The sequence below is a fragment of the Diadema setosum genome, chromosome 12 (assembly GCF_964275005.1).
Source record: "Diadema setosum chromosome 12, eeDiaSeto1, whole genome shotgun sequence".
Classification (NCBI taxonomy): Eukaryota; Metazoa; Echinodermata; class Echinoidea; order Diadematoida; family Diadematidae; genus Diadema; species Diadema setosum.
Window position 1 is genome coordinate 30,457,284 of NC_092696.1, and position 24,706 is coordinate 30,481,989.

Sequence of the window (24,706 nt, forward strand, 5' to 3'; positions counted from 1 at the left end):
GTCGCATTTGGATGATCACAAAGTGACAAGTTTGCATAAAGCAGCCTTGATGGCTGATGAGTATGAGCTAACCCACAGAAATATGGAGTTTTCGATTGGGTGAACGAGAAGGACGTGCCGCCGAGCGCAACCGTACGTCAAGGCGTCACGTCTGTACGCTGAGCCGCTGCTAAAACACATTTCGATTTCGGGCGTCACGTCTGGTCAACGTGATGACGTCATGCACCCTTGAATCCCGCGCGCGCGCGCGCCAGCAGCATGTAATGGGGGAAAAATGTCGTCTGCTAATGCCGAGTAAGATAGGGTCTACTTTTATCGTCATGGCGAATCTCCACAGATTTCGAGAAATGGTCCTCCTTGGTTACGCAAACGGAGTAATTGATGACGAGGAGTTTGTACTCTTGTATGACGCCAATAGGCCAGCAAACCTCGATTTCAATTACTCCACTTATGAGGAATTTGATCTCGGGCTTTACAACGATGACGAGTGTAAAGCATATTTCAGGTAAGCAAACAGGTTACTCTCGCGAGGGACATACAGTGCAGCTGTAGTAGGCTATTTTCTACTACACCCTAGCTTATATCAGGGAGGTGAGTCGACGTCCCTGCTTATATATTGTGCTACCATACCGTTTTGAATTGAATTGAATTGAATTGAATTGAATTGAATCGGAATAGGTTTATACTTCGCAGCCCATCTTAATTGCAGTAGTGTGCTAGTGTCTAGGTCCTATAAAATATGTATTACAGGTGCTGTGGTGGTGCACTGCACTATAGCTAGACATTTCTAACGGGAGTGTAAATAATGTGTAGCTGTGCACAAGTGTACATATAAATGAAAGGTCCTAAATGTAACTATTTGTCTATTTGAAGTCTACATTCTGGCTGTTCTCACTTTGTAACGTTAAAGATATGATTAATAAACATGAGTTTCAGCTTTTATCTTATATACAGAATTACACAATAATTTCAAGTAACTTCATGGCTTAGTTTTTATCTGACCGTTACTATCAACTCAGTCTATACATAATTCTATGTGGAGTACAATAGTTTATAATCATTGGAATACAGGAAATTCAACATATTGAAATTTTGATCAAAGTCCAAAAAGAAATGAAATGTGATATTTGCTTGATAACAAAACGTCTTGATATTTGAACTAGATTCTAACCTGTTTGATTGAATATCAAACCCTGCAGAAAATACATCGATAACACTTTTTCCCAATATGAAAACATGAATACACCTGGAATTAGTTGTCTAGACACAAGCTTTCAAATTATCATTTTATTAGATTCAAAAGGGACGGCATTTTGCACCTGAAAAAAGTCCTGCAGATTCCCGAAAGCATCCAGTGTAGGAATGGCACAAGGGTCAATGGGCTGGAGGCACTTTGCGTCTTGCTGGCACGATTCGCCTACCCTTGCAGATATGGAGATCTGGTCAAGATGTTTGGCCGGAGTGTACCGCAGTTGTGTTTGATCACAAAATACATGATCGATTTTGTGTACAACAACTACGCATATTTGTTGGGGACACTCAATCAGCCATGGTTGTCCCCAGCAAACCTGACCCAGTTTGCTGCTGATGTAACTGAAACGGGTGGAGCTCTGCACAATTGCTGGGGATTCGTGGACGGGACAGTGAGACCGATCTGTCGCCCAAATGAAAACCAACGTGTCGTCTATAATGGGCACAAACGCGTGCATGCAATGAAATACCAGAATGTATCAGCAGCAAACGGCATGATCGCCAACTTGTTTGGACCCATAGAAGGACGGAGGCATGGCAGCTACATGCTCCGTGAGTCTGGTCTCCTCCATGAACTGGAACAGTACTCTCATGATGTGGACGACAACACTTTATGTATCTACGGGGATCCGGCATATCCCATCCGAGTCCATCTACAAAGTCCCTTCAAAGGGAATGCCATCACACCAGAACAGGAAACCTACAATCGGTCGATGAGCAGTGTGCGAATAAGCGTGGAATGGTTGTTTGGGGACATTGTAAATAACTTCAAATTCACAGACTTCAAGAAAAATCAGAAAATCGGTTTGTCAGCAATCGGCAAAATGTACCTAGTATCTGGACTTTTAACCAATGCGCACACTTGTCTTTACGGGAACATAATCTCTAGATTCTTTGGACTGGATCCACCAACACTAATGCAATATTTTCATGGCATGTGAAACATCAGAAACAAGTATTATCAACCGGCTGTAAATGAAGGGAATGTAAATAACTTCTCATTTGTAGTCAATAAGTTGGGAAAGAAAGTTGCTAAGTACAGTAGGCCTCCAACACTGATTACATTGTTTGGTAATAATATGGTGTATAGTGCATAGATAAGGCAAGTACATTGTACGAAATACTAGTCTTCATATTGTTTCTGTGTCATTTTATTTGGTTATTTCTTTGAAGTTTAAAATCCTGGCACTATAACTCGGTTTTGTGAACATCAAAATGAAAATGACTGAGTAATATATGATAATTGCTACTTTTTTGTACTTCATAACATTTTTCTGAGATTTATGGAGATAAAGTATACATGTATCTCTCATCGACAAGCATGTATCGACATGCATGTCGATGGAAATTTGTGAGGGTGTGACATGGTTAGCTCACTCATTTGCATATTCATACACATTGTACAAGAACTGCTTTTTAGAAATGACAAAAACTTTTGAAATTTTGCTCCCTGTTCTGATTCTTCAACAATGTCATGATAACTTCATTCTACTGGAGTAACTGTTGTTAGAGCAGGTCCATTCTTCTGTCCCTCTCTTCGTCTTCTCTTATCCTCCTCTCCTCCTCTCTTTTCTTCCTCTCCTTTTCTCTTTCCTCCTTCTCCTTTCTTCTTTCTTCATCTCGCCTCCTCCTTTCTTCCTCTCTTTCCTCTCTTTCGCGCCATCTTTCTTCATCTTGTCTCCTCCTTTCTTCTTCTCTTTCTTCTCGCTCCAGCTTTCATTGCTCTTCTTGTCGTTTACTTTCCATTTCCTCTCTTCTCAGCTGCAACTCTCTGTCTTTCAGATCTCTCTCCATTTCAAGCTTCTTCATTAGGTATTCAGTGGTATCACTGCCTGTATTCCTCCTTTTCCTTGCTCCCTTTGTCCTGAAATATTAAAGAACACAAATTATGCTTTGGTGAAAAATTTAGTAATCCTATTCCAAATTTACATAACCAAGGAAACATTTATTTAAGAACACATGACTGTGCATCACATCATTCGTTGCACAGCTAGCACGGCTTGGGAAGCTTAAGTTCTTGAATAGACCCTACACTTCTGAGCCTCTTTTCTCAGTTCACACTTTGCCAGAGTGTGTGCTTTCTTTCTGATATTTAGATAGGTTTTATAGGAGAATTCATTTCAGTTGAGTTCAGACTTCATTTTGAAGCTCAAGATCTGCTCTTTCAGAATTCAGCCTAAAAAAAAAAAAAAAATTATATCTGATGTCTTTTTATTGGTTTTGTGATGCAGGGTCACATAGTTATGCACACAAATGGAAATTTAGCTGGGGGGGGGGGGGTGCTGTGACATAGGGCGGACTCACACTGTGAGATTTTTACTGCGATTCACCCTTTGCGATGTCGCACGACGAGAAATCGCACAGTGTGAGGTTTTCTGCGATACGACAACCGGCGATTTTTGAGCTATCGCAGCCCCTTGCAGAAACTTCAACATGTTCACAATTTATCGCAGGATCAGCGAGATTCTTTGCGATGATGATCGAAAACTTTCAGTGGAGCAAGGCGGTAGAAAAAATACTGGTCAAGATTTGAGTGGATATAATTCATTCATTCCACATTTGCTTACCGATCTATCTCAACATGACGACGAAGATGAGATGGGGAGGGAGTTCTACAAGGACTTAGAATGCAATCGTGAGTAATTCTACGATGAATATGGGCTTGTCGCGTCCATCGCAGCCATTTTGTCCATACGTAGTCCCATGTATAGAGTTTGACCGAGGGCAGATTAAACAGTCTGTGTGAGGTGGGATGAAACTACCATTTACAACAGATGCCTATTAAACGTTACCCTTTTTATGCCTCCGCCACGAAGTGGTGCCGGATGCATTATGTTTTCGGGTTGTCCGTCCGTCCGTACATACGTCCGGACGTACGTCCGTCCGCATTCGTTTACGCGATAACTTGAGAAATATTGACTGGAATTTTACCAAACTTGATCCAAGTATGAACTTTGACGGGGCAATTATTTGATTAGATTTTGGGTGAAATCGGCCAAAGGTCAAAGGTCAAGGTCAAATCATGAAATTGTATCCGTTTACGCGATAACTCAAGACTGGATCGAGTAAATCGTCGGCGACCATCCGAACCGTCGTATATGTCAAAATTCGGTAAATTTTTCGAATTTCAGATTTTGCCGTTTTAAGAAAGCCCAGCACACACTCTTTCTACTCACAAAATTTGGAAACCGGATTTTGTGTTTTTAAAGGTAGGGAATCCCATTTGCATGCCTTAAATGAAGAGTTGTATAAATACAGTGGTATGTTGAAGAGAGTATCATTTTAAAAACTCCCATAAAGTATTGAAAGTGGAGGGTTACATTTAGTACATTTTTATTGACTGTTAGATTTTGAATTGAATTTTTTTCGGGGCTCACCGTAAATTCCAGCACATTGCTAGGCTACCTTTGCAGACCCATGCACTTCATGTGTGTCCATCATGTATATTTTGTTAAGAAAGTTCATCAAAACTTACAAACATTTCTATATACATTCTTGCCACACACTCTATATGTTATTACATCAGCTCTCATACTTTTAGATTTGTGTTTATAGATAAAAAGATACAGAAGACTGCAACAAAAAGGCTTAAGTGTGGCTGACACACAGAACTACTGAATAGTTGAGTTTTGTGCATTATTCAAATTGTAGATAACTGTTGACTACCAAATTTCTCAGCAGTGGCCTATAAACAAGTCCCCTGTAGGTTCATATCTAATGTTTTGCTGCATTTTGGGAGGTCTGTAAAAGGTATCCCCTGCCTTTAAAGGGATCGTACAGTTATGGTTGAGACCTAATTTCAGGTTTCTAACATCTTTTGGTGAGATAATGAGAAATCTCTTTTAAAATGTGAAAGAGCATGTAATTCTATGAGGAATTCAACGTTTATTTGTTGAAAATTGGTTTTGAAATGGCTGAGATATCAAAAACGAGCGATTCTAATAAAATGTGGGACCCACACTTTATTACGATCGCTTTGTTTTACTTTGTTTTTGGATGTTTCAGTCATTCAAAACCCAATTTTCTTCAAATAAACTTTGAATTCCTCTTAAAAGGGTATGTTCTGTACTATATCGTAAGTGTTTTCTTTGTATCTCGCAAAAAGTTAAAAACCCAATTCTCATCTCCACCAAAACTGTACTATCCCTTTAATAGAGAAATTTGATATACTCTCTAAAAAAAAATCGAGTGAAAATTTTCACTCTTGAAGGAGTGAATACAAAAAAGGGTGAATTTAGAGTGACATTGGAGTGAATTTGGAGTGAAAATGTTCATTTTCACTCGTTTTAGAGTGACGTCAGGGATCACTCCAAAATCTTCGAGTGATCCCTGAGGTCACTCCAAAATGAGTGAAAATGAACATTTTCACTCGAAATTCACTCCAATTTCACTCGAAATTCACTCTTTTTTATATTCACTCCTTCAAGAGTGAATATTTTCACTCGATTTTTTTTTTTTTAGAGAGTACGTCATTTTGCCTGAACGCGAATTGGCTGAAGGCGTTCATCCGAACCGACGTATCGCTATACGTCGGTTCGGGTGGGCGCGAATCTTCGAGTCGCGTTCAGAGAAGGTGTCGTATAGCAGCCAGAACTGGCAGAAGCAGACGATGGAGCGTCAACCGGACCTTCCCCAGAACCGGTGAGTTTTATAATGAGTAGCTATGAAATCACGCAATTTCAAATAAAATGAACAGACCCAAGCAAGTTCTATCCGTAAGATTGTCACTTGTCAAGATAGATACGCAGATTGTCGTGGGTTTTCCAAAATATATCGTTGTGTTGTTAGGTGTAGTCCTGTGTATAGACAAATATGTGGGTACAAAGGGATCCTTTAGTATCCGTATTTAAGTAGTGTTTAAATCATAGACCCTAACGTTAGTCTACAAAACAACGTTTACAATGATCTCGTTGAGTTGGCTTTATGTGCTTATGGTTCTTATATGGACCTCATACGTAGTGGGTGTGGGCAATGCCAAACTGTTAACACTTCAGGGTGAGTTGTTTGGGAATTACCAAAAAAAGTACGAGATTACAAAGCTAAGTATAAGACTAAGAGTAGACGAGCCTAACAAGTTTTACGTAGTCACCAGCCAACAATTTAGAGAAATGCGCTAATCGCTGGTTCATCATTGAGTGTAGGGCCCTACAGTTCTGATGCGATGATAGGTTCTACTATGGCCGATTGAGCCCCAAGCTTGCAAACAGTACACACACAAAGAAAAACACCCAAATCTGAGTGTAACTTGATGTATCTCATGTGAATTTGCCAATGTAAGCCAAGGATCTAGTAGTACGTCTGTAAATTTATCTGATACTAGGATTCCTAGGACTCTAGGAGTAGGATTAAATTATGCTGGCCCATAAATACATGTGTGCTGTTCAGAGATCTAGCCAACTGCAAATGCTTTGTACGGTACCGGTACTGAGTATGTTTAAATTATCGCATGCATTGTCACTGTGACTGTGAGTGCCAAGTCTCCGTAATATCAAAATCACTGCAATGAAGGCTTTAGTGTGTTAACAGGCCAGAGGGCAGTACTCGAGTAAGCCCCTCCTGTGATATCTAATAGTAATACGCTGATGTTCCACTACAATTAAAATATAAGTTATGAGGTCTAAATGCAATGTTCCAATTGTCAGATCTAGCGTAGCTAGGCTATAGTGCCCACACACTCTAGAGAGTAGTTTTGCAGTACCATAAGCACAGGGAATCTTCGCCCTCTATCCATTTATAAAATGAGTTGAATTGTGCTTTTTGCATTTTTATGATCAATGTAAAAATAGACCACTAGATAGGCTTGAGGTAAAGCATTTCTGCTAAAATATAAAATATTGTTTTAATAAACTTGTAGTGAATGTTTTTGTTTTTGTTTGTTACAGGTCTTTGTCCTCAGGGAAACCAACAGATGTTGAAGTCCTTTAGGACAAAGATGGTACAAGAAATACCGTAGCTGTTGATCAGCTGAAATTCAGGAAGGGCATGCTTCCCACGACTTCCCACTTGGAGTTCGTGTGTCAATGCGATGGCACAGGAAACTGTGGAAAGGCACAGTTACTGCTGTGTATGGGGGAGAGAATTCTGAAAGCAGTAGCGATGATGGAAACACAAGCACCGCAGACAGCAGTGATGAAGATGATACTTCTGATTATGACGATGATGACAACACTTACCTGGCGAAATTAGGTAAGATTGTGCGCACACAAATGAATACATACTTGTAGTAAAAGTATGGACAGTATACAGTGTGTGTGTTTATTCGGTGCCAGGTAAAAATGGCAGAGGTAAAAATGGCAGGGGTAAAAATGGCAGAGGTAAAAATGGCAGGGGTAAAAATGGCAGGGGTAAAAATGGCAGAGGTAAAAATAGCAGAGGTAAAAATGGCAGAGGTAAAAATGGCAGGGGTAAAAATGGCAGAGGTAAAAATGGCACGGGTAAAAATGGCAGGGGTAAAAATGGCAGGGGTAAAAATGGCAGAGGTAAAAATGGCAGAGGCAAAAATGGCAGGGGTAAAAATGGCAGAGGTAAAAATGGCAGAGGTAATAATGCCAGAGGCAAAAATGGCAGCGGTAAAAATGGCAGGGGTAAAAATGGCAGAGGTAATAATGGCAGAGGTAAAAATGGCAGAGGTAAAAATGGCAGAAGTAAAATGTCAGAAGTAATGAGAGCGATTTCGTCAGATATGAACGTATGAAGAGGTTTTGAATGATAACCTAGCCAGAGCAAACTGTGTTTATCGAATTATCAAATCCAAATTGCAGATTTGAAGAATATTGATAGAATTATGTTTTAAAAAGGTTAGAGCACTCTCATTATTCTGAGTTTGATTCAAGTGCAGTGGCGTAATCTGCCTGTTTGCAGAGAAATAATAAATCAACTAAGAGCCTAGTAGGCCTATGGGAAATTATTTTTATTATTCATTATTATTATTATTATTATTATTATTATTATTATTATTATTATTATTATCAATATTATTATCATTATCTATCACTATAAGGGGGTTCCAACAAAGCTGCAAAGCCCTTAAACAGTATAATCCTACGTTGTTTCGCCCAATGAAGTTATCACACACACATACACACATACGAACCCACTTTTGGTATAAACATATATGCAGATATACATACTCTCACATACACACTCTTACACAAACGAATTCCGCTCACGTCCAGGCAAGTATATTGTCATTATTTTTCATTTTCTGAACTGTTTAGTGTAAAGAAGTGAAGGAGACATAGTCGAAGCAAATTACTAATTTTTCACCTGTTCAATATTATATTCTCCATCAGGTTTCGTAGGGGCCTATTTATCTCACAAGGCCTGATCACGATATAATGTAGAAGTTACAAAACGCAAAAAAAAAAAAAAAAAAAAAAAAAAAAAAAAAAAAAAAAAAAAAAACTACAGCAGATGTATCGGCAGACATAAGTAAGTTCTTGCAAAATATTTTATTACATTGTTCAAGTATCACATGGCGCAAAAAGAAATATCTCAAAGTTTAATGAACACTTTGTGGTCACTTTACAAACTTATGCCTATTAAAACTGGAGACGAACTTTAGCAATAAACTGTTCTAATGAGAGAAAAAAACGATAGTTTGCCATGGGATATCTTTCAATCATTGTTGAACGAATCTGCAGGCGAAAAATTGTAAATGTTTGATGCCTTTCAAACTTAGCTGTTGCTTCAAAGTCAATGTTATCAACATGGTGTGTTGCTAGAGATTGGTAGATTCAGCCACCGAAAATGACGTTGTTCCCTCGTTATACAACAACAGTAAGAAAATCAAATCAAATCCCATCCAGGTAGATTGAAATCACCGCCTATGACTACCATTATGATCGCGATTCAATTCACACAGGGATCGCTGAAGCTCTGCAAGTCTCTCTTTACATGTGCCGCGGGGAGAAATGTAACACTGCCCTATTAAATTTTCCCCAGTGGTAACAGAAACGGTAAAAGATCCCTGCCAATTCTTCATACCTGCATGTCTGTTATCAAGCAATTTCATTTTCAGAAGTTTGCACAATTTTTAAAATACAGTGTACTTTATATCAGCATAGTATAGGACCTACCCGATCTAAAGTAAGTTTGATATTTTACTGACAAGATACCTGTAGAGCTGTATAGTGGTTAATATGTCCATTTTCAGGTGTACCGAGGCTCATCTTTTTAATGATGTAATTGGATTGTTGACTGGCCGAGCATTTTTCAAGTTACATGAGTGTCCCATATTTCTCCCTGTGTCACATTTCTCCCCGGTCTCCCCCGTGCTTTATTTCAGGAGAAGGCACGAAAAGCGCGTATTGCGACCACTGACAACTGACAACTTTACCTCTGACATTTTTACCTCATAACCATTTACCTCTGCCATATTTACCGCTGCCATTTTTACCTAGCCGTTTTTACCTCTGCCATTTTTACCTCTGCTATTTTTACCTCTGCCATTTTAACCCCTGCCATTTTTACCCCTGCCATTTTTACCTCTGCCATTTTTACCTCTGCCATTTTTACCTCTGCCATTTTTACCCCTGCCATTTTTACCCCTGCCATTTTTACCTCTACCATTTTTACCTCTGCCATTTTTACCCCTGCCATTTTTACCCCTGCCATTTTTACCCCTGCCATTTTTACCTCTGCCATTTTTACCTCTGCCATTTTTACCCTTGCCATTTTTACCCCTGCCATTTTTACCTCTGCCATTTCTACACCGAACCGTTTATTCAATGCCTCTAGTAACTCTGGCGACTTTTTGTTTGTTTTGAGGTGCAGGGTCACATATGTCCATTTTCAGGTGTACCAAGGCTCATCTTTTTAATGATGTAATTGGATTGTTGACTGGCCGAGCATTTTTCAAGTTACATGAGTGTCCCATATTTCTCCCTGTGTCACATTTCTCCCCGGTCTCCCCCGTGCTTTATTTCAGGAGAAGGCACGAAAAGCGCGTATTGCGACCACTGACAACTGACAACTTTACCTCTGACATTTTTACCTCATAATCATTTACCTCTGCCATATTTACCGCTGCCATTTTTACCTCTGCCATTTTTACCTCTGCCATTTTTACCTCTGCCATTTCTACCTCTGCCATTTTTACCTCTGCCATTTTTACCCTTGCCATTTTTACCCCTGCCATTTTTACATCTGCCATTTTTACACCGAACCTAACATTGCAGCACAGTTATGAAGTTATTAGAGGCATTGAATAACTTCATAACTGTGCTGCAATGTTAGAAGTAGTGCCTGGTATATTAGGTTTTCATGGTGTCAACTCATATACAGCACAACCTGGTATACCATGTTTTCAAAATAAAGACATGAGCGTGTACTTGTGTAGCCTTAATTCATGTTTATTTGTGTTATGCCTACAAAAGAAAAATAATGAACAGATTAGACCTTCTATCAGTATCTTTTCTTTTCCTGTGTCACATCTGCTTGTATTTTGTGTTAGTTACTTTTTCCAATTTCATAATGCTCTTGTTTTGCTGCAAAACTGAAGATCTATGTGTGTAGCCAGCAAGGCTGAGTTAAAAAAAAAAATTGACTTGCTGACACCATTCGGGTGCCCTATACGTAACAAAAGAGTTTGTAAGCCTATCAGCAAATGCTATTTTTTTTTTTGCCTTACTTCCAATGATGTTTTTGTATTCTTCATAAGCACATGCAATTGACCTTGGAAAAAGGATGCATGTACCGCTTGACTGCTTTTGCATTTAATGCAGATCACCAGTCTGTCCGATCTCTGCTGATGGGCAAAAATGAAAACTCTTGTTTGTGGACATTTACATAGGGCTATCTGAAAAATGTGTTATTGAAAGGTTAATCTTAACAAAAAAAGATAAATTCAACTTTAAAAGAAATATGATAATAACAGTGAAAAATATATGCACTATGTATATTTTGTTTTCCTCATTTACAGTTGGCATCAAAAAGGACATCAGCTGCATTCCAGAGATACCAATGCTAGTATCAAACAGTGAAGGAGCACCTTTAGATCCATGGACCATCCCAGCAGAATGTCAGCTCTGACCAACTTCTCAATGGTGAGTGTTTGTAAAGCCTTAATCTTGTTCAGAAACCGAACCAGATATAGTTGAATCAATCTTGTTGGAATATCAATTAGTAATCCGGATCAGATTATGCTATTGCTGTCATATAATAGCAAATAAAAAGAATGATATCAACTATACACAAGCATAGAATGTAGCATCCTGGCTACCACGTACCAGTAATTTTTGCAGTTGTCAGGGGTGGGTCAAGGAATTCTCTAAACTTGGGGGGGGGGGGACCACATGCACATCCTCCAGTTTTTCTCTGTTTAGTTTTTGTTTTAAAAAAGGGCATCTTAAACCCCATGTGTCCCTGCGCGGATCCACCATGGGTTGTAATCTGGATGACAAAGAAATGATAAAGTCAATCTTTCAATAAATGTGATTTAAAAAAAAAATGTAATATTTATGCACCATGTGTATTTTCTTTTTCTTTTTGTTTTCTTCATTTCCAGTTGCCATCACCAAGGACATGGACTGCATTCACGAGATACCAATACCAGAATTGAACAACGAAGCACCATCAGATCCATCCCAGCAAAATGTGTCTGACCAACTTCTCACTAGTGAGTGTTTGTAAAGCCTTAATCTTGTTGGGAAACCCAACCAGATATTGCTGCATTAATCTTGTTGGAAAATCCATTAGTAATTAGGATTAAATGATGCTATTGCTGTCTTATACACTTTAATAGCAATTAAAAGGGATGACATAAACTACACACAAGCAAAGAATGTATTATCCTGGCTACGATGTATCAGTGTTTTTTGCAGTTGTCAGGGGTGGGTCCAGAAATTCTGTGAAGTTGGGGGGGGGGAGGGACCACACGCATGTCCTCCAGTTTTTCTGTTCATTTCTTTTGTTAAAAAAATAAGGGTATCTTACACCCGATGTGCCCCACATGAATCAACCACTAGTTGCAATCTGGATGACATGTTATCCTTCTTGTCATATTGTAGCAAATGGCTAACACACAACTGGAGAATGTAGCTTGTCTGCCAATTGTACCTGGACCTTCCAAGCAGAGTGATAATCTATTTGCAATTTTCAAATGAGGATACATGTACTGTTTGACTGTTTTTGCATTAATGCAGATCACCAGTCTGTCCGATCTCTGCTGATGGGCAGAAAAAAAAAAAAAAAACAAAACTCTTGTTTATGGACATTTAAATAGGGCTTTCTGAAATTTGTGGTGTTAAAAGGTTATTCTAAATAAAAACAATAAAAAAATTCAATCTTAAAAAAAAAATCTGATAGAAACAATAAAATAAACATGGGCTATGTATATTTTGTTTTCCTCATTTACAGTTGGTATCAAAAAAGACATCAACTGCCTTCCTGAGATACCAATGCTAGTATTGAACAATGAAGGAGCACCGTCAGATTCATCCCAGCAGAATGTCAGCTCCGACCAACTTCTCACTGGTGAGTGTTAGTACAACCTTAACCTTGTTGGGAAACCCAACCAGATATTGCTGAATCAATCCTGTTGGAATATCAATTAGTAATCCGGATTAAATGACGCTATTTTTGCCATATAATAGCAAATAAAAAGAATGACATCAACTATACACAAGCATATAATGTAGCATCCTGGCTCCCATGTACCAGTATTTCTTGCAGTTTTCAGGGATGGGTCCAGGAATTCTGCAAATTGGGGGGGGGGGGTGGACCACACGCACGTCCTCCAGTTTTTCTCTGTTATTTTTTATTTTTTGTTAAAAAAAGGGGGGTATCTTAAACCCTATGTGTCCCCGTGTGGATCCACCATGGGTTGTAATCTGGATGACATTTTGTCCTTTGAAAGAAATGATAAAGTCAATCTTTCAATAAATACGATTTAAAAAAAAATGTAATATTTATGCACCATGTGTATTTTCTTTTTTATGCCTCCGCCACGAAGTGGTGCCGGAGGCATTATGATTTCGGGTTGTCCGTCCGTCCGTCCGTCCGTCCGTCCGTCCGTCCTTCCGTCCGTCCGTAATGAATTTTGTGGACAGGGTAACTATCAAAACCTTTTGAAATATCCTAATGAAACTTGGCATGTATGTGTATTAGGGGGTGAAGTTGTGCCTATCAACTTTTGGGTGCACATGCTCAAGGTCAAAGGTGAAAAGGTCAAGGTCAAATGCTTAAAATTGCACTATTTCCCCCATATCTATGCAATGCCTGAAGATATTTTCTTGAAACTTAGTGTATACATGTATTACCCAATTAAGATTCTTTGGAGAAAGTTTGGGGTCATGAGGTCAAAAGGTCAAAGGTCAAAAGGTCAAGTTAAATGTTAAAATCTCACTTTTTTCTCTGTATCTTGGAAACTGTTCAAAGTATCTTTATGGAACAGAGTATACATGCATGTACTGACTGGCAGTAGTTAGCTAGGGAATTTGGGGTTCATGGGGTCAAAGGTCAGGGGTCAAAGGTCAAGGGCAATACTTCGAAATTTTAGTATTTTCCTTATATTTATGCAATGCCAGCAGGATAATTTTTTTTTTTTACTTAATGTATGCATGTATATTACCCACTGGAGATTCTCTGGGATTTTTTTTTTTTTGCCAAGAAGGTCAAAGGTCAAAAGGTCAAAGATCAAGTGAAAGTGCTGAACTTACGACTTTCTCCATACCTCGGAAGCGGCTCAAGTAATCTTTAAACTTAATACATATTTATGTATGTTCTGCCTGACAGTGATTCTCTTATGAATCAAAGGCCAGATGAAAATGATAACAATTTACTGTTCAATACAGAAATTGCACTTTTTCTCCATACCTTGAAAATTACTCAAGTGCGTAAACTTATGAAAGGGTCAAAGTCGAAGTTAAAGTACATGCTCTCCTATTCATCCAATTAAACATATAGGTCAAGGAAGGTAAACATTTGATACATTTGTGACAAACATGTCATTTTAATATTTTGCCAATTTTGTGAAAATGTAATCACACATTGTCCACATGTACTATAGACCTATTAGGAGAATCGTGCATTATGGCGGAGGCATACCAGTCGCCATAGCGACATTTCTAGTTCTTTTTGTTTTCTCCATTTCCAGTTGGTATCACCAAGGACATGGACTGCATTCACGAGATACCAATACCAGAATTGAACAACGAAGCACCATCAGATCTATCCCAGCAAAATGTCAGCTATGACCAACTTCTCACTAGTGAGTATTTGTAAAGCCTTAATCTTGTTGGGAAACCCAACCAGATATTGCTGCATTAATCTTGTTGGAATATCCATTAGTAATTAAGATTAAATGATGCTATTGCTGTCTTATACACTTTAAGAGCAATTAAAAAGGATGGCATAAACTACACACAAGCAAAGAATGTAGCATCCTGGCTACCATGTACCAGTGTTTGTGTTGTCAGGGGTGGGTCCAGGAATTCTGTGAAAGTTGGGGGGGGGGGACCACACGCACATCCTCCAGTTTTTCTGTTCCTTTCTTTTGTTAAAAACAAAAAACAAAAATAAAGGGTATCTTACACCCGATGTGCCCCACATGAATTAACCACTGGTTGCAATCTGGATGACATGTATCCTTCTTGTCATATTGTAGCAAATGGCTAACACACAACTGGAGAATGTAGCTTGTCTGCCAATTGTACATGGACCTTCCAAGCAGAGTGATAATCCATGAGCAATTTTCAAATGAGAATGCATGTACCGTTTGACTGCTTTTGCATTGATGTAGATCACCAATCTGTCCGATCTCTGCTGGGCAAAAAACAACAACAACAACAACAACAACAAAAAAACTCTTGTTTGTGGACATTTACAAAGGGCTACCTGAAAATTGTGCTATTAAAAGATTAATCTTAGTAAAAGAAATTATAAAGTCAATCTTTCAATAAATATGATGGAAACAAATAAGATGTTTGTGCACCATGTGTATTTGTTTTTCTTTTTGTTTCTTCATTTCCAGTTGGCATCACCAAGGACATGGACTGCATTCAAGAGATATGCTAGCATTGAACAATGAAGCACCGTCAGATCCATCCCGCAGAATGTCATCTCTGACCAACTTCTCACTGGTGAGTGTTTGTAAAGCACTTAATCTAATCGGGAAACCCAACCAGATATTGCTGACTCAATCTTGTTGGAATAACCATTAGTAATCCGGAATAAATGATGCTATTGCTGTCGTATGATGACAAATAAAAAGGATGATATCAACTATACACAAGCATAGAATGTAGCATCCTGGCTAATATGTACCATTATTATTTTTTTTTTTTTACAGTTGTCAGGAGTGGGTCCAGGAATTCTGCAAAGTGTGTGCGTGTGTGTGTGGGGGGGGGGACCCCATGCACGTCCTCCAGTTTTTTCTGTTGATTTTTTTGTTAAAAAAAACAAAAACAATAAGGGCATCTTACATCCCATATGTCCACGCATGGATCCACCATGAGTTGTAAGCTGGATGACATCTTGTCCTTTCAAAGAAATGATAAATTCAGTCTTTTAATAAATGATAATGATAAAACAAATGTAATATTTACGGACCATGTGTATCTTGTTTTCCTTTTTGTTTTCTTCATTTCCAGTTGGCATCACCAAGAACATGGACCGCATTCAAGAGATACCAATACACACTTTGTACCCGAATTGAACAATGAAGCACCATCAGATCCATCCCAGCAAAATGTCAGCTCTGACCAACTTCTCACTAATTATTGCTTGCCTATGGTGCCTACAGTTGTTTGTGCATGCAAAAGCAATTTAGTCTATGTATTCAAATTGTTGATAATTTATCTCCCCACCACAATTCGCCATGTTATGTTTTGTCTATTCTATAGCTATTAAATATTCTATGATATCATGATAAGCTTTGATATTTCTTTAACAATAATTGTCACATTTTTTTCATGTGAAAGATGTTCATGTAACAGCTTTATTCCTCCTTCCAAATGTAATTTGATTTCTGTAGGACCATTGCGTAGATATTACTGTTATATCGAAATGAAAGTACAATCACAAACATGCACATAATAACAACTCAAATCATACAATGTACTTTTTTTAGCCCTAAGACCTGAGTTATTAGAGATTCACTAATATTAGGAGGAAGTTGGCCTTCTGCTTTAAGCCATTTCCATCTGATGAATGTTTCAGAATGCTTTTCAATATAAACTGTATTGTGTACAATTTTTTTAAAATTGGTTTAACAATTGATTTAGATCAATATCTCTTTAACCAAAGACATTTTGATTTGTATAGTTAGAAATTCCATTGTATTAAAGGACATATTCATTATCAATGAATTTAAATCAATATTTATTTTACCACAGACATCTTGATCATTCTGTAAATTCAAAAATCTTCAATGAAATTTTACCATTGTAGTTAAGAACATGTTCATTCCTTTTCTTTTCTTTTTGGTGTGAGATATGGATTGATTATGAAATAAAAATTGCTGCATTTTAATGCAGCCTTGTCTCAAGACTCACTTTCTTTGTTTTGTTTTGTTTTTCTCTTCTATGTACTGTGATCTCATATCGTGAGGAAATCATAATATTATGCACACTAAAATATCAGCATATATCATTGGAACTGAAATGATATTCATAGTACTACTTGAATATAATTTAAGCCTGTAGGGGTCTGTAGGACAACACACCTTTTATTATTTGTGTGAACAAGTACAATCCATGCTTGTGTGTGTGGATGTTTCTGCGTAGAAAATTAATTTGCATCTGTTTCAGAGTCTGAACGTATACAGTGTATAAAACAATAATGTGAGACAGACGTGTGGCTAAGTAAATTTTTTGCTTGTTATTTCTGATGGCCAAGCTGACAATTGAGTTTTACCCAACTGAATGATCATGAGTTATGTCTGCCATGCATGAGAGCTGTAAAAGAAAATCTTTATTCATGGGTTAAAATGTACAGTATTCATCATGGCAGCTTAGAAAGAATGAAAGTTAGGTCATTACGGTCATGATTGCGGCATGAATTATCACAAAGAATAGCAAGGCTTGGATGTGTGATTTTGGCTTTTGTTTACAGTATTGGAGAGTGGGAGAGAGGGTTAAAGCGTTGCAAGGGAAAGAGAAGAGGTGGAGGAGAGCAATGAGAAGATGAAATGAGGGGAAAAAGAGGAGGCAGGCTGCAATGAAAAAGCAATAATTTCATAGGCCCCACCTCTTTCACAATACATGTATAACCACTCTTTGCGTGATACAAATTAGATACAAACTGATCAAAGATAATGTGTCTTAAACATGGAGTGGGTTTTTTGATTGTTTGTTTGTTTGTCTGTTCTTTTTTTTTTTACATCAAAGGAACTCTCGTCTGATGCCTGAAGCGTAATTCATGTCAAAAAACAAAACAAAACAAAACAAACAAACAAAAAACTGCAGAGGAACCTCCCCCTCCCCTACCAGTGTTTCATTATGCATGTCAAAACTAGACCTTAGACGTATTTGTACTACATCTTATGATACTATGACACATAATAGTTGCATTCACACAAAAATATGCACGAAATCACTCGTTTTACAGATAAATACCACGTAACCATGCATATCACATAGACGCGCGTGTTATAAGAATAGGATACGTCGGTTCGGAGATCGCACTTTCGGTACGCGCGTTCAGCAAACTGACGTATCACCCCAATACGTCAGTATGACCGCGCATACTGCCAGAGTGCGATCTCCGAACCGTCGTATACCTGTTTTTCGACTCTTCCTGTGCGGAGGCCTTTCTTTTTGTGAACGTAGCATTAGTTTTATTCATACATGATTTTAAATACATATATTATACGAATCGTCTGGAATTTGCCTTTCTTTTCATATAAAAAGATAGGGAAAAAAAGCAAGAAATTTCTTTACACTAGACTTCAAAGGACCCCCAAACTTCAAACGCGTTTTTCTCGAAACGTGTTCTCGCACACCGCTGACAGATACGACGGTTCGGATGGTCGCCGACGAAATTTCACCAAACTTTGTCCAAGGATGGTGTATGATGGGACAATAATATTACATGATTAGTTTTTTTAGTGAAATCGGACAGAGGTCAAATGTCAAAGATCAAGGTCAAATCCTAAAATTTATCTGTTTATGTGATAACTCAAAACTGAATGAAGCAGCATTCACCAAACTTGGTCCAAGTATGATGTATGATGGGGCAATTAGTTGAGGAGATTTTAGTGACATTGGCAAGAGGTCAACGGTCAAAAGGTCAAGGTCAAATGCTAAAAATGTTGCTCTTTCCCCCATATCTATGCAATGCCCGAAGATATTTTATTGAAACTTAGTGCAGACATGTACTCCTGCGTAAAGATTCTCCAGAGAGAGTTTCATGTCACAAGGTCAAAGGTCAAAAGGTCAAAGGTGAGGTGAAAATGTTACAATTTCACTTTTCTCGCAAATGGTTCAATGTATCTTCATGAAACTTATGCATGTACTGACTGGCAGGGATTATCTAGGGAATCTAGGGGTCATGGGTCAATAGTCAGTGGGCAAAGGTCAAGGTCAACTCCTCAAAATTTTACTGTTTCCCTCATATACTACCGATGTATATGCAATGCTTGCATTATTAGTTTGTAAAACTTAATAAATACATGTATTACTTAATGGAGATTCTCTGGGAAATTTCCAGCCAGAAGGTCAAATGTCAAAGGTTAAGGGTCAAAGGTTAGGTTTGAAAGAAAAAAAAAATCTAATTTGTACTTTAATTACACTCTTTCTTCATACCTTGAAAATTACTCAATGCATAAACATACATGTATAACAGGGTCGGTCAGAAGTCAAGTAAAAATCCTCAATTCTCCTAATATGTGAACCTGCACTCTTAGACAATTATAGCAAACCCAGTTGGAGGAAAATGAACATTCAAAACATTTCTGACAAACCTGTCATATCAGTATTTTGCCAGTTATGTGAAACTGTCATCACACATTGTGAAGACATTGTACTATACAACTATTGGGATAATCATGCATTATGGCGGAGGCATCAGTCGCCATAGCGACATCTCTTGTTTGTTTGTTTTTTTAAGTAAATTAGTTGTCTCTGTAGTCGGTGTAGACCTATATAGGTTCTACGTATATGCATGGCCTAGGCCTTAGACCTATACTATGTACTGTGGACCCATATCTAGGTACACACATGTATGGGCCTAGGAGTGGTTCTAGGCCTAAGAGTGTTCTAACAAAACTTAGGCCTAGATTTCTAGAACTTCGAGTCGATTTTTATAGACACATTATAGTCTGTTAGTACTCACACTACTACTAGATAGTACTACTAGACAATGCTACTGGTAGTTTCTAGTGTGCTACGACTAGGCTACGCCGCTACGCCTAGATCTACATTCTAAGATCTACATTCTACAAGACTAGTGCTAGATAGATGCTGAGTAGCAACTCTCACGCATTGAGCGTGAGACTCACGCAATTCAACCAATTTTGACTGTCTCACACTGATAAACAAAAACTCACGCTAAACCCCCAAAATGGAATGTACATGACTACAAAAATAAATATATCTCTAAATTCTCCGATATTCCGAATATCGATATGCCCAAGCCCAAAATTTCGAAATTTTCCCGCTCGGGTGTAAAGCTTAACCAATAATAATTGTTTTCGGTTCGCGCGCAAAGACGAGCTATTGGATTACGACTGGTTCCTACCTATACCACGTGAGCGTAGCTTGTACTTTTGGCAAATTACAGTACATGTATGGCTGTGACGTGTGCTTTACATCGCTTTGCATACACTGACTGTGTACGTAGTACGTACGTACGTACGGCTGCACAGCAGGCCGCCAGGCGCTAGCCAGGAGGTCGCTCCGCTCCCTCGCAGTGTCTCACGCCAAACTCTCACTCAAGGTTGGCAGCCCTGGAGTAGTACTGTACATGCAGTACTTAACATTAGATCTAGGTATAGTGTCTATACGAAGAGACCTGTCACGACTCATAGATTAGGCCTAACCCTAGGCCCGGGCCTACCAGGATCTAGATTATATTACTGGATTAACTGTGCCAGCCTAGCCTGCCGTGGGCTTGGACCTTTCAATGGTCTAAATTTAGGCCTAGAACTCTTTGTAGACCGTATAGGTGTAGGGGCCTAACATTAGACCTAACGGTTAGACTCCTGAGAATTAGGATTAGAACTTGTCTAACCGTTGGACATGGAGCTATTCGAAATCCACAGCTACGAGTAGATCTATATAAGAAGCAGTAGAGATCCAAATCCTAGACAAAAAAAAAAACAAACAAACAAACTCTGTCTATTTAGGAGGAACTCTAGGAGAGGCGTTCGGGAAAGAAAGGGCTTCTCTAAGCATCTTGATTATCATAGATGTGGGGTCTATAGTATAGAGTATAAATTATTATATTAGGGCCTACGTAGTCTCATGGAAATTGCATAACTAGGGCAGGGGTATAGCACTATACAGATGGAAAAGATCAGGGCCTAAATGGGGCCTGCGGTAACTTAGATTGATCGTTTTTTCTTGGACATTTGTACGGAAATTGTAGGCCCTAGTCTACAAACAATTTCTAGATCTTGGGCAGGCTGTAGAACAGCTAATGGCTAGTGGTGGAGGTTGGGTCCCAAAGACAAGGGGACCAAGTGTGAGATTTAATAGTCTAATGTGGTGTGGGTTCGTGGCGTACTGTAGTACTATTAACAGCTTGTGCAACTACATTATGATTTAGGGTATGCAAAGAACATCAGATTTTGTGTGATGTACTCCATGATCATTTTACTGATTGAGTCTGACCCCCCCCCCCCCCCAAAAAAAAAAAAAAAAAGAAAAAAAAAATGCAGTGAAGTGACCCTCTCCATGTGATTTACATTTTATCCAATGTGTCACTGCGTAGTTGTAAACTTGGAGTTTTTATGTGGTGATCATGCACGTACTCCAAAGTGAAAATTGTAATGTTACTATATGAGGCTGTAACTTATGTTCATGCTCAGGTAGGTCTACAGACCTTCACTATTTTATTATTTGGCTGGTAGCACTTCATTTGTCGATCTGTTCAACAATAAACACAGCCCTGTCGTAGCTGCCTCACCAAGTCACGAACGTGCTGCGCACAGTAGGACACTGTGCTGTGCACAACACTTGGTCAGACTATAACATGCCATAAAATGTACTTTCTGTTAGTGTTAACTTTAATTGCCCTTGTAATTGCATAATATCAAATGAACTCTCACTCTGAAATCATCAAGAACCCTGCCCCCCCCCCCCCTCTGTGTGTGTATAAATTGTACTTGCAGTTTGATGGCGGAATATAAAACGTGCTTATCATTCAAGGGAATTCATGAATTACCCAAAATTGCAAACTGATCGAAGAAAACAATTAAGGCTCTGTGCACCATGTGTTACACATGTAAATATTGACATACTTGTATTTAATGTATGTGATACATAGTGTAATTTGGTTTACATTTAGGGCCCCAAGACCTTAGTAATTGATTGAACTACAGTAGTTATAACTAAATAATATATAAATCTATGAAGCACAGAACATGTAGGCCTATATAATATTATTCTGGGTTACATGCAAGTGCTTCTGATATGTCCAATGATTTACAATGGTGAATAGTTGAATAAAAGTGTTTATCACTTTACGTGTTTGTTAAGTCTATTCACTCCCAAATGTACTTTTTTGCCCAAATGGTAAATTTAGAGTCTACTCTGTCATAAACTCCTATAAAATATTCTTCCCTTTTGTCACCCTAAACAGGTCTGAGTAAAAATGAAATCTCCACGGACTTCATACAAGAGGCTTCTCACAATTTTGAAAAGGAAGAGTGGAAAAGGAACAGCTGGAAACTTGTTGTCCTGCAGAAATAAATGAATTCTCTCTTACCTGCAATTTCTGAGGACACACATTATGCCAAGAGGATCACTTACCAATTTGGAGACTGAGGTATATGTTAGAAGATAAAATAAACAATTCCTCATACTTCCCTATTTTTTGATGTGACTGCATGTGTGAATACATCAGTTTCTTTTTTTTATGATGCCTTGACAATTAAAAAAAATGAAAGAAAGTAATTCAAACCCTGTAATTTAATTGTTTCCTACATTATTTTGAAAGAAAGTCAATATTTCATTCATGCTAGCCTAAAAGTGATGAATGAATTATCATAAAACTTCAAGTACAGTTCATTGTAACCAATTTCTAGGAATTAATGAAAACATTATTGCTCTGAAAGAATGAATCCATTGTAAGGCATGTGACAATCATGCATCACTCGCCATCATTCTAATTCAATACCATATGTATTCATGGTTTTTTCCTTCTTCTCCTTTTTAGGAATTACAAGATGATGAAGACTCTGCCAGCAAGTCGTCATAGGCTGAAGTGCTACACACAAGATGATGGAGTAGGAGCATGAGAAGGAGATTCAGGAACTGTCAAAGCAATACCTATGGAGATAAAGAGGAGTCAAGAAGCATAGGAAACCAGCATTTTATCAGCAATAGGTACCCTACTCATGCACTGCTGGGAAAGATTTTCCTTTGCCCCTGAAAAAAAAGAAAGAAAAACAAATGCTTGCTGATTTTTTTTTCTCTCTACAGACAAGTGCAACATATTTTATGTATTTGGGGTGTACCTGTAAATCCCAAATTTGATTTACATACTTCAAAGAACATTGTTGAGTAGGCTTTATTTTGAGAATTATGATCCAGGGATACTTCTTTTTGTCAGTGGATTCAGAATCTAAGATCACTGGATAGATTTGCTGATTTAAAGTTATCACATGAAACATGGACTATTCAGGCGTAAGTTCACTGAGTGCCACATACCACATTGTTCTTTTACTTTTTCAAGGTAGAACCAAATTCTACAGTCAATTCCAAGGCCAATGAATGTCTAAAAAAACTCAACCATGGTTGTCAGTTGCTGATGTATGTAGTTTAAGTGCTGTAATCACTGTAAGTGTAAACAATTAGGTGGAATGTTTGAGGTATCCTAATCTACAAACACATGCAATTTTGTAACACTTAATATTTTCCCCATTTTTCTCCTTTTTTTCTCTCTTTTTCTTGTTTGTTTAGCCCGTGTCATGCAGTTCACCTCAACTCTTACATCTGTAAGTGCAAGATCGGTGTAGGATGACATTGCTGTCTTTCTTGGACTTGTTGGAAACAAAATGTGACTTTTCAAATCAAGAAAGTGGCAGCTACTCGTGCAGGACATATTATTGACTTGTTCTTTCATTAATGTTGGATCAGTGCAAGTTTACATAAACTTTACGTACATTTACTATCAACTTACAATGATTTGGTATCTGTTTTCTCATTAACTACAAACACAGCTACTCTTGAAAAACTTGTCATGCCTATTTACTTTGCAATCACCCTGTGCCAAATTTTTCTCAAATACTTACAAACAGCTGAAGAATTTCAATGTGCAAGGCTTTGTCATGATTTTAAGGCGATTATGCACCGTTACTCTAGCAATGCACATTTACTTTCTCTTTAAAATGTATCCTGCAATTATAAATCAAATACAACAAGTGTACAAAATTTTGTCTGAATCGCTGCAAAACTGGAGAGGAAAAAAAAAATCCACAAGCTTTTTCCCTGTTTTGTGAGAGTCATTACAATTAGTGTTCTGTGACAATAGCAACAATCTTTCCACTACAGTTTAGAAATTATGTTTTGCATAACTTTACCTTAAACTCAACATGCGTGCCAAACATTGTTTGAATGGCTTAAAAACTGGGGAAGAAATCTGTTCTCAAAGTCTTTACATAATTTTGAGGGGCATAAGTGCTGTTACCATGGCAACACACTTTGCATTAAGCTGAACATGTACGCCAAACTTCTTTAGAATCGTTGGAAAAGTAGTTCAAGAGATGTTTTGCCCTAAAGTTGTTGTATGGCTTTTACTCTAGCAAAACGGTAGTGATATGACATATTTCTTTGTCATTTACAAGAATGTGCAGGGTGAGAAAGTGTGAGATATTTTCAGTTTTATAATCTTAATTTAACTTGACCATGGAACAATTTAGTTTTATAACTTATTAATCATCTTAATTACGCCAGTCTACATCAACAAGGTCTTAATTATTGATCAATGATGGACGAATTGCACAGTGTTTCCATTGCCTTGTCTAAACGTATTCAAATTTGACTTTGACAATGATATTGCCAGAAATGTTTGAGCTAGAAAATGGAGAATGACCCACATATCCTTGCAATAAATTTTATTGTAGCTGCAAACAAAAACATTTGTTACTGTGCAATTCTGAATTAAGAGCAAAGTGATTGCAGCAGTCACCATTCTGAGATAGCTCTTTTTCCTTATCCAGTCATATTCTGCTACTGTATAAGTGTTTGATATTTTATTCATACATACTTAAAAAAAGTCTTTTGATCTTAACCACTGATCCCCCCCCCCTGCACACAAAATTATGCTTGTTCATTTTTTTTTTTTTTTTATA

General features: G+C 38.0%; 1 protein-coding gene and 1 pseudogene across 1 annotated transcript; both read left to right on the forward strand.

The window, feature by feature from the left end:
* Positions 1-320: 320 nt before the first annotated feature.
* LOC140235868 (uncharacterized) lies at positions 321-2,192 on the forward strand. The gene is made up of 2 exons (XM_072315864.1): positions 321-505; positions 1,295-2,192. The coding sequence occupies exons 1-2, from the start codon at positions 321-323 to the stop codon at positions 2,190-2,192; spliced, it is 1,083 nt and encodes a 360-aa protein (XP_072171965.1).
* Positions 2,193-5,860: 3,668 nt separating this feature from the next.
* On the forward strand, positions 5,861-16,577 carry LOC140235869 (uncharacterized; annotated as a pseudogene).
* Positions 16,578-24,706: the final 8,129 nt, after the last annotated feature.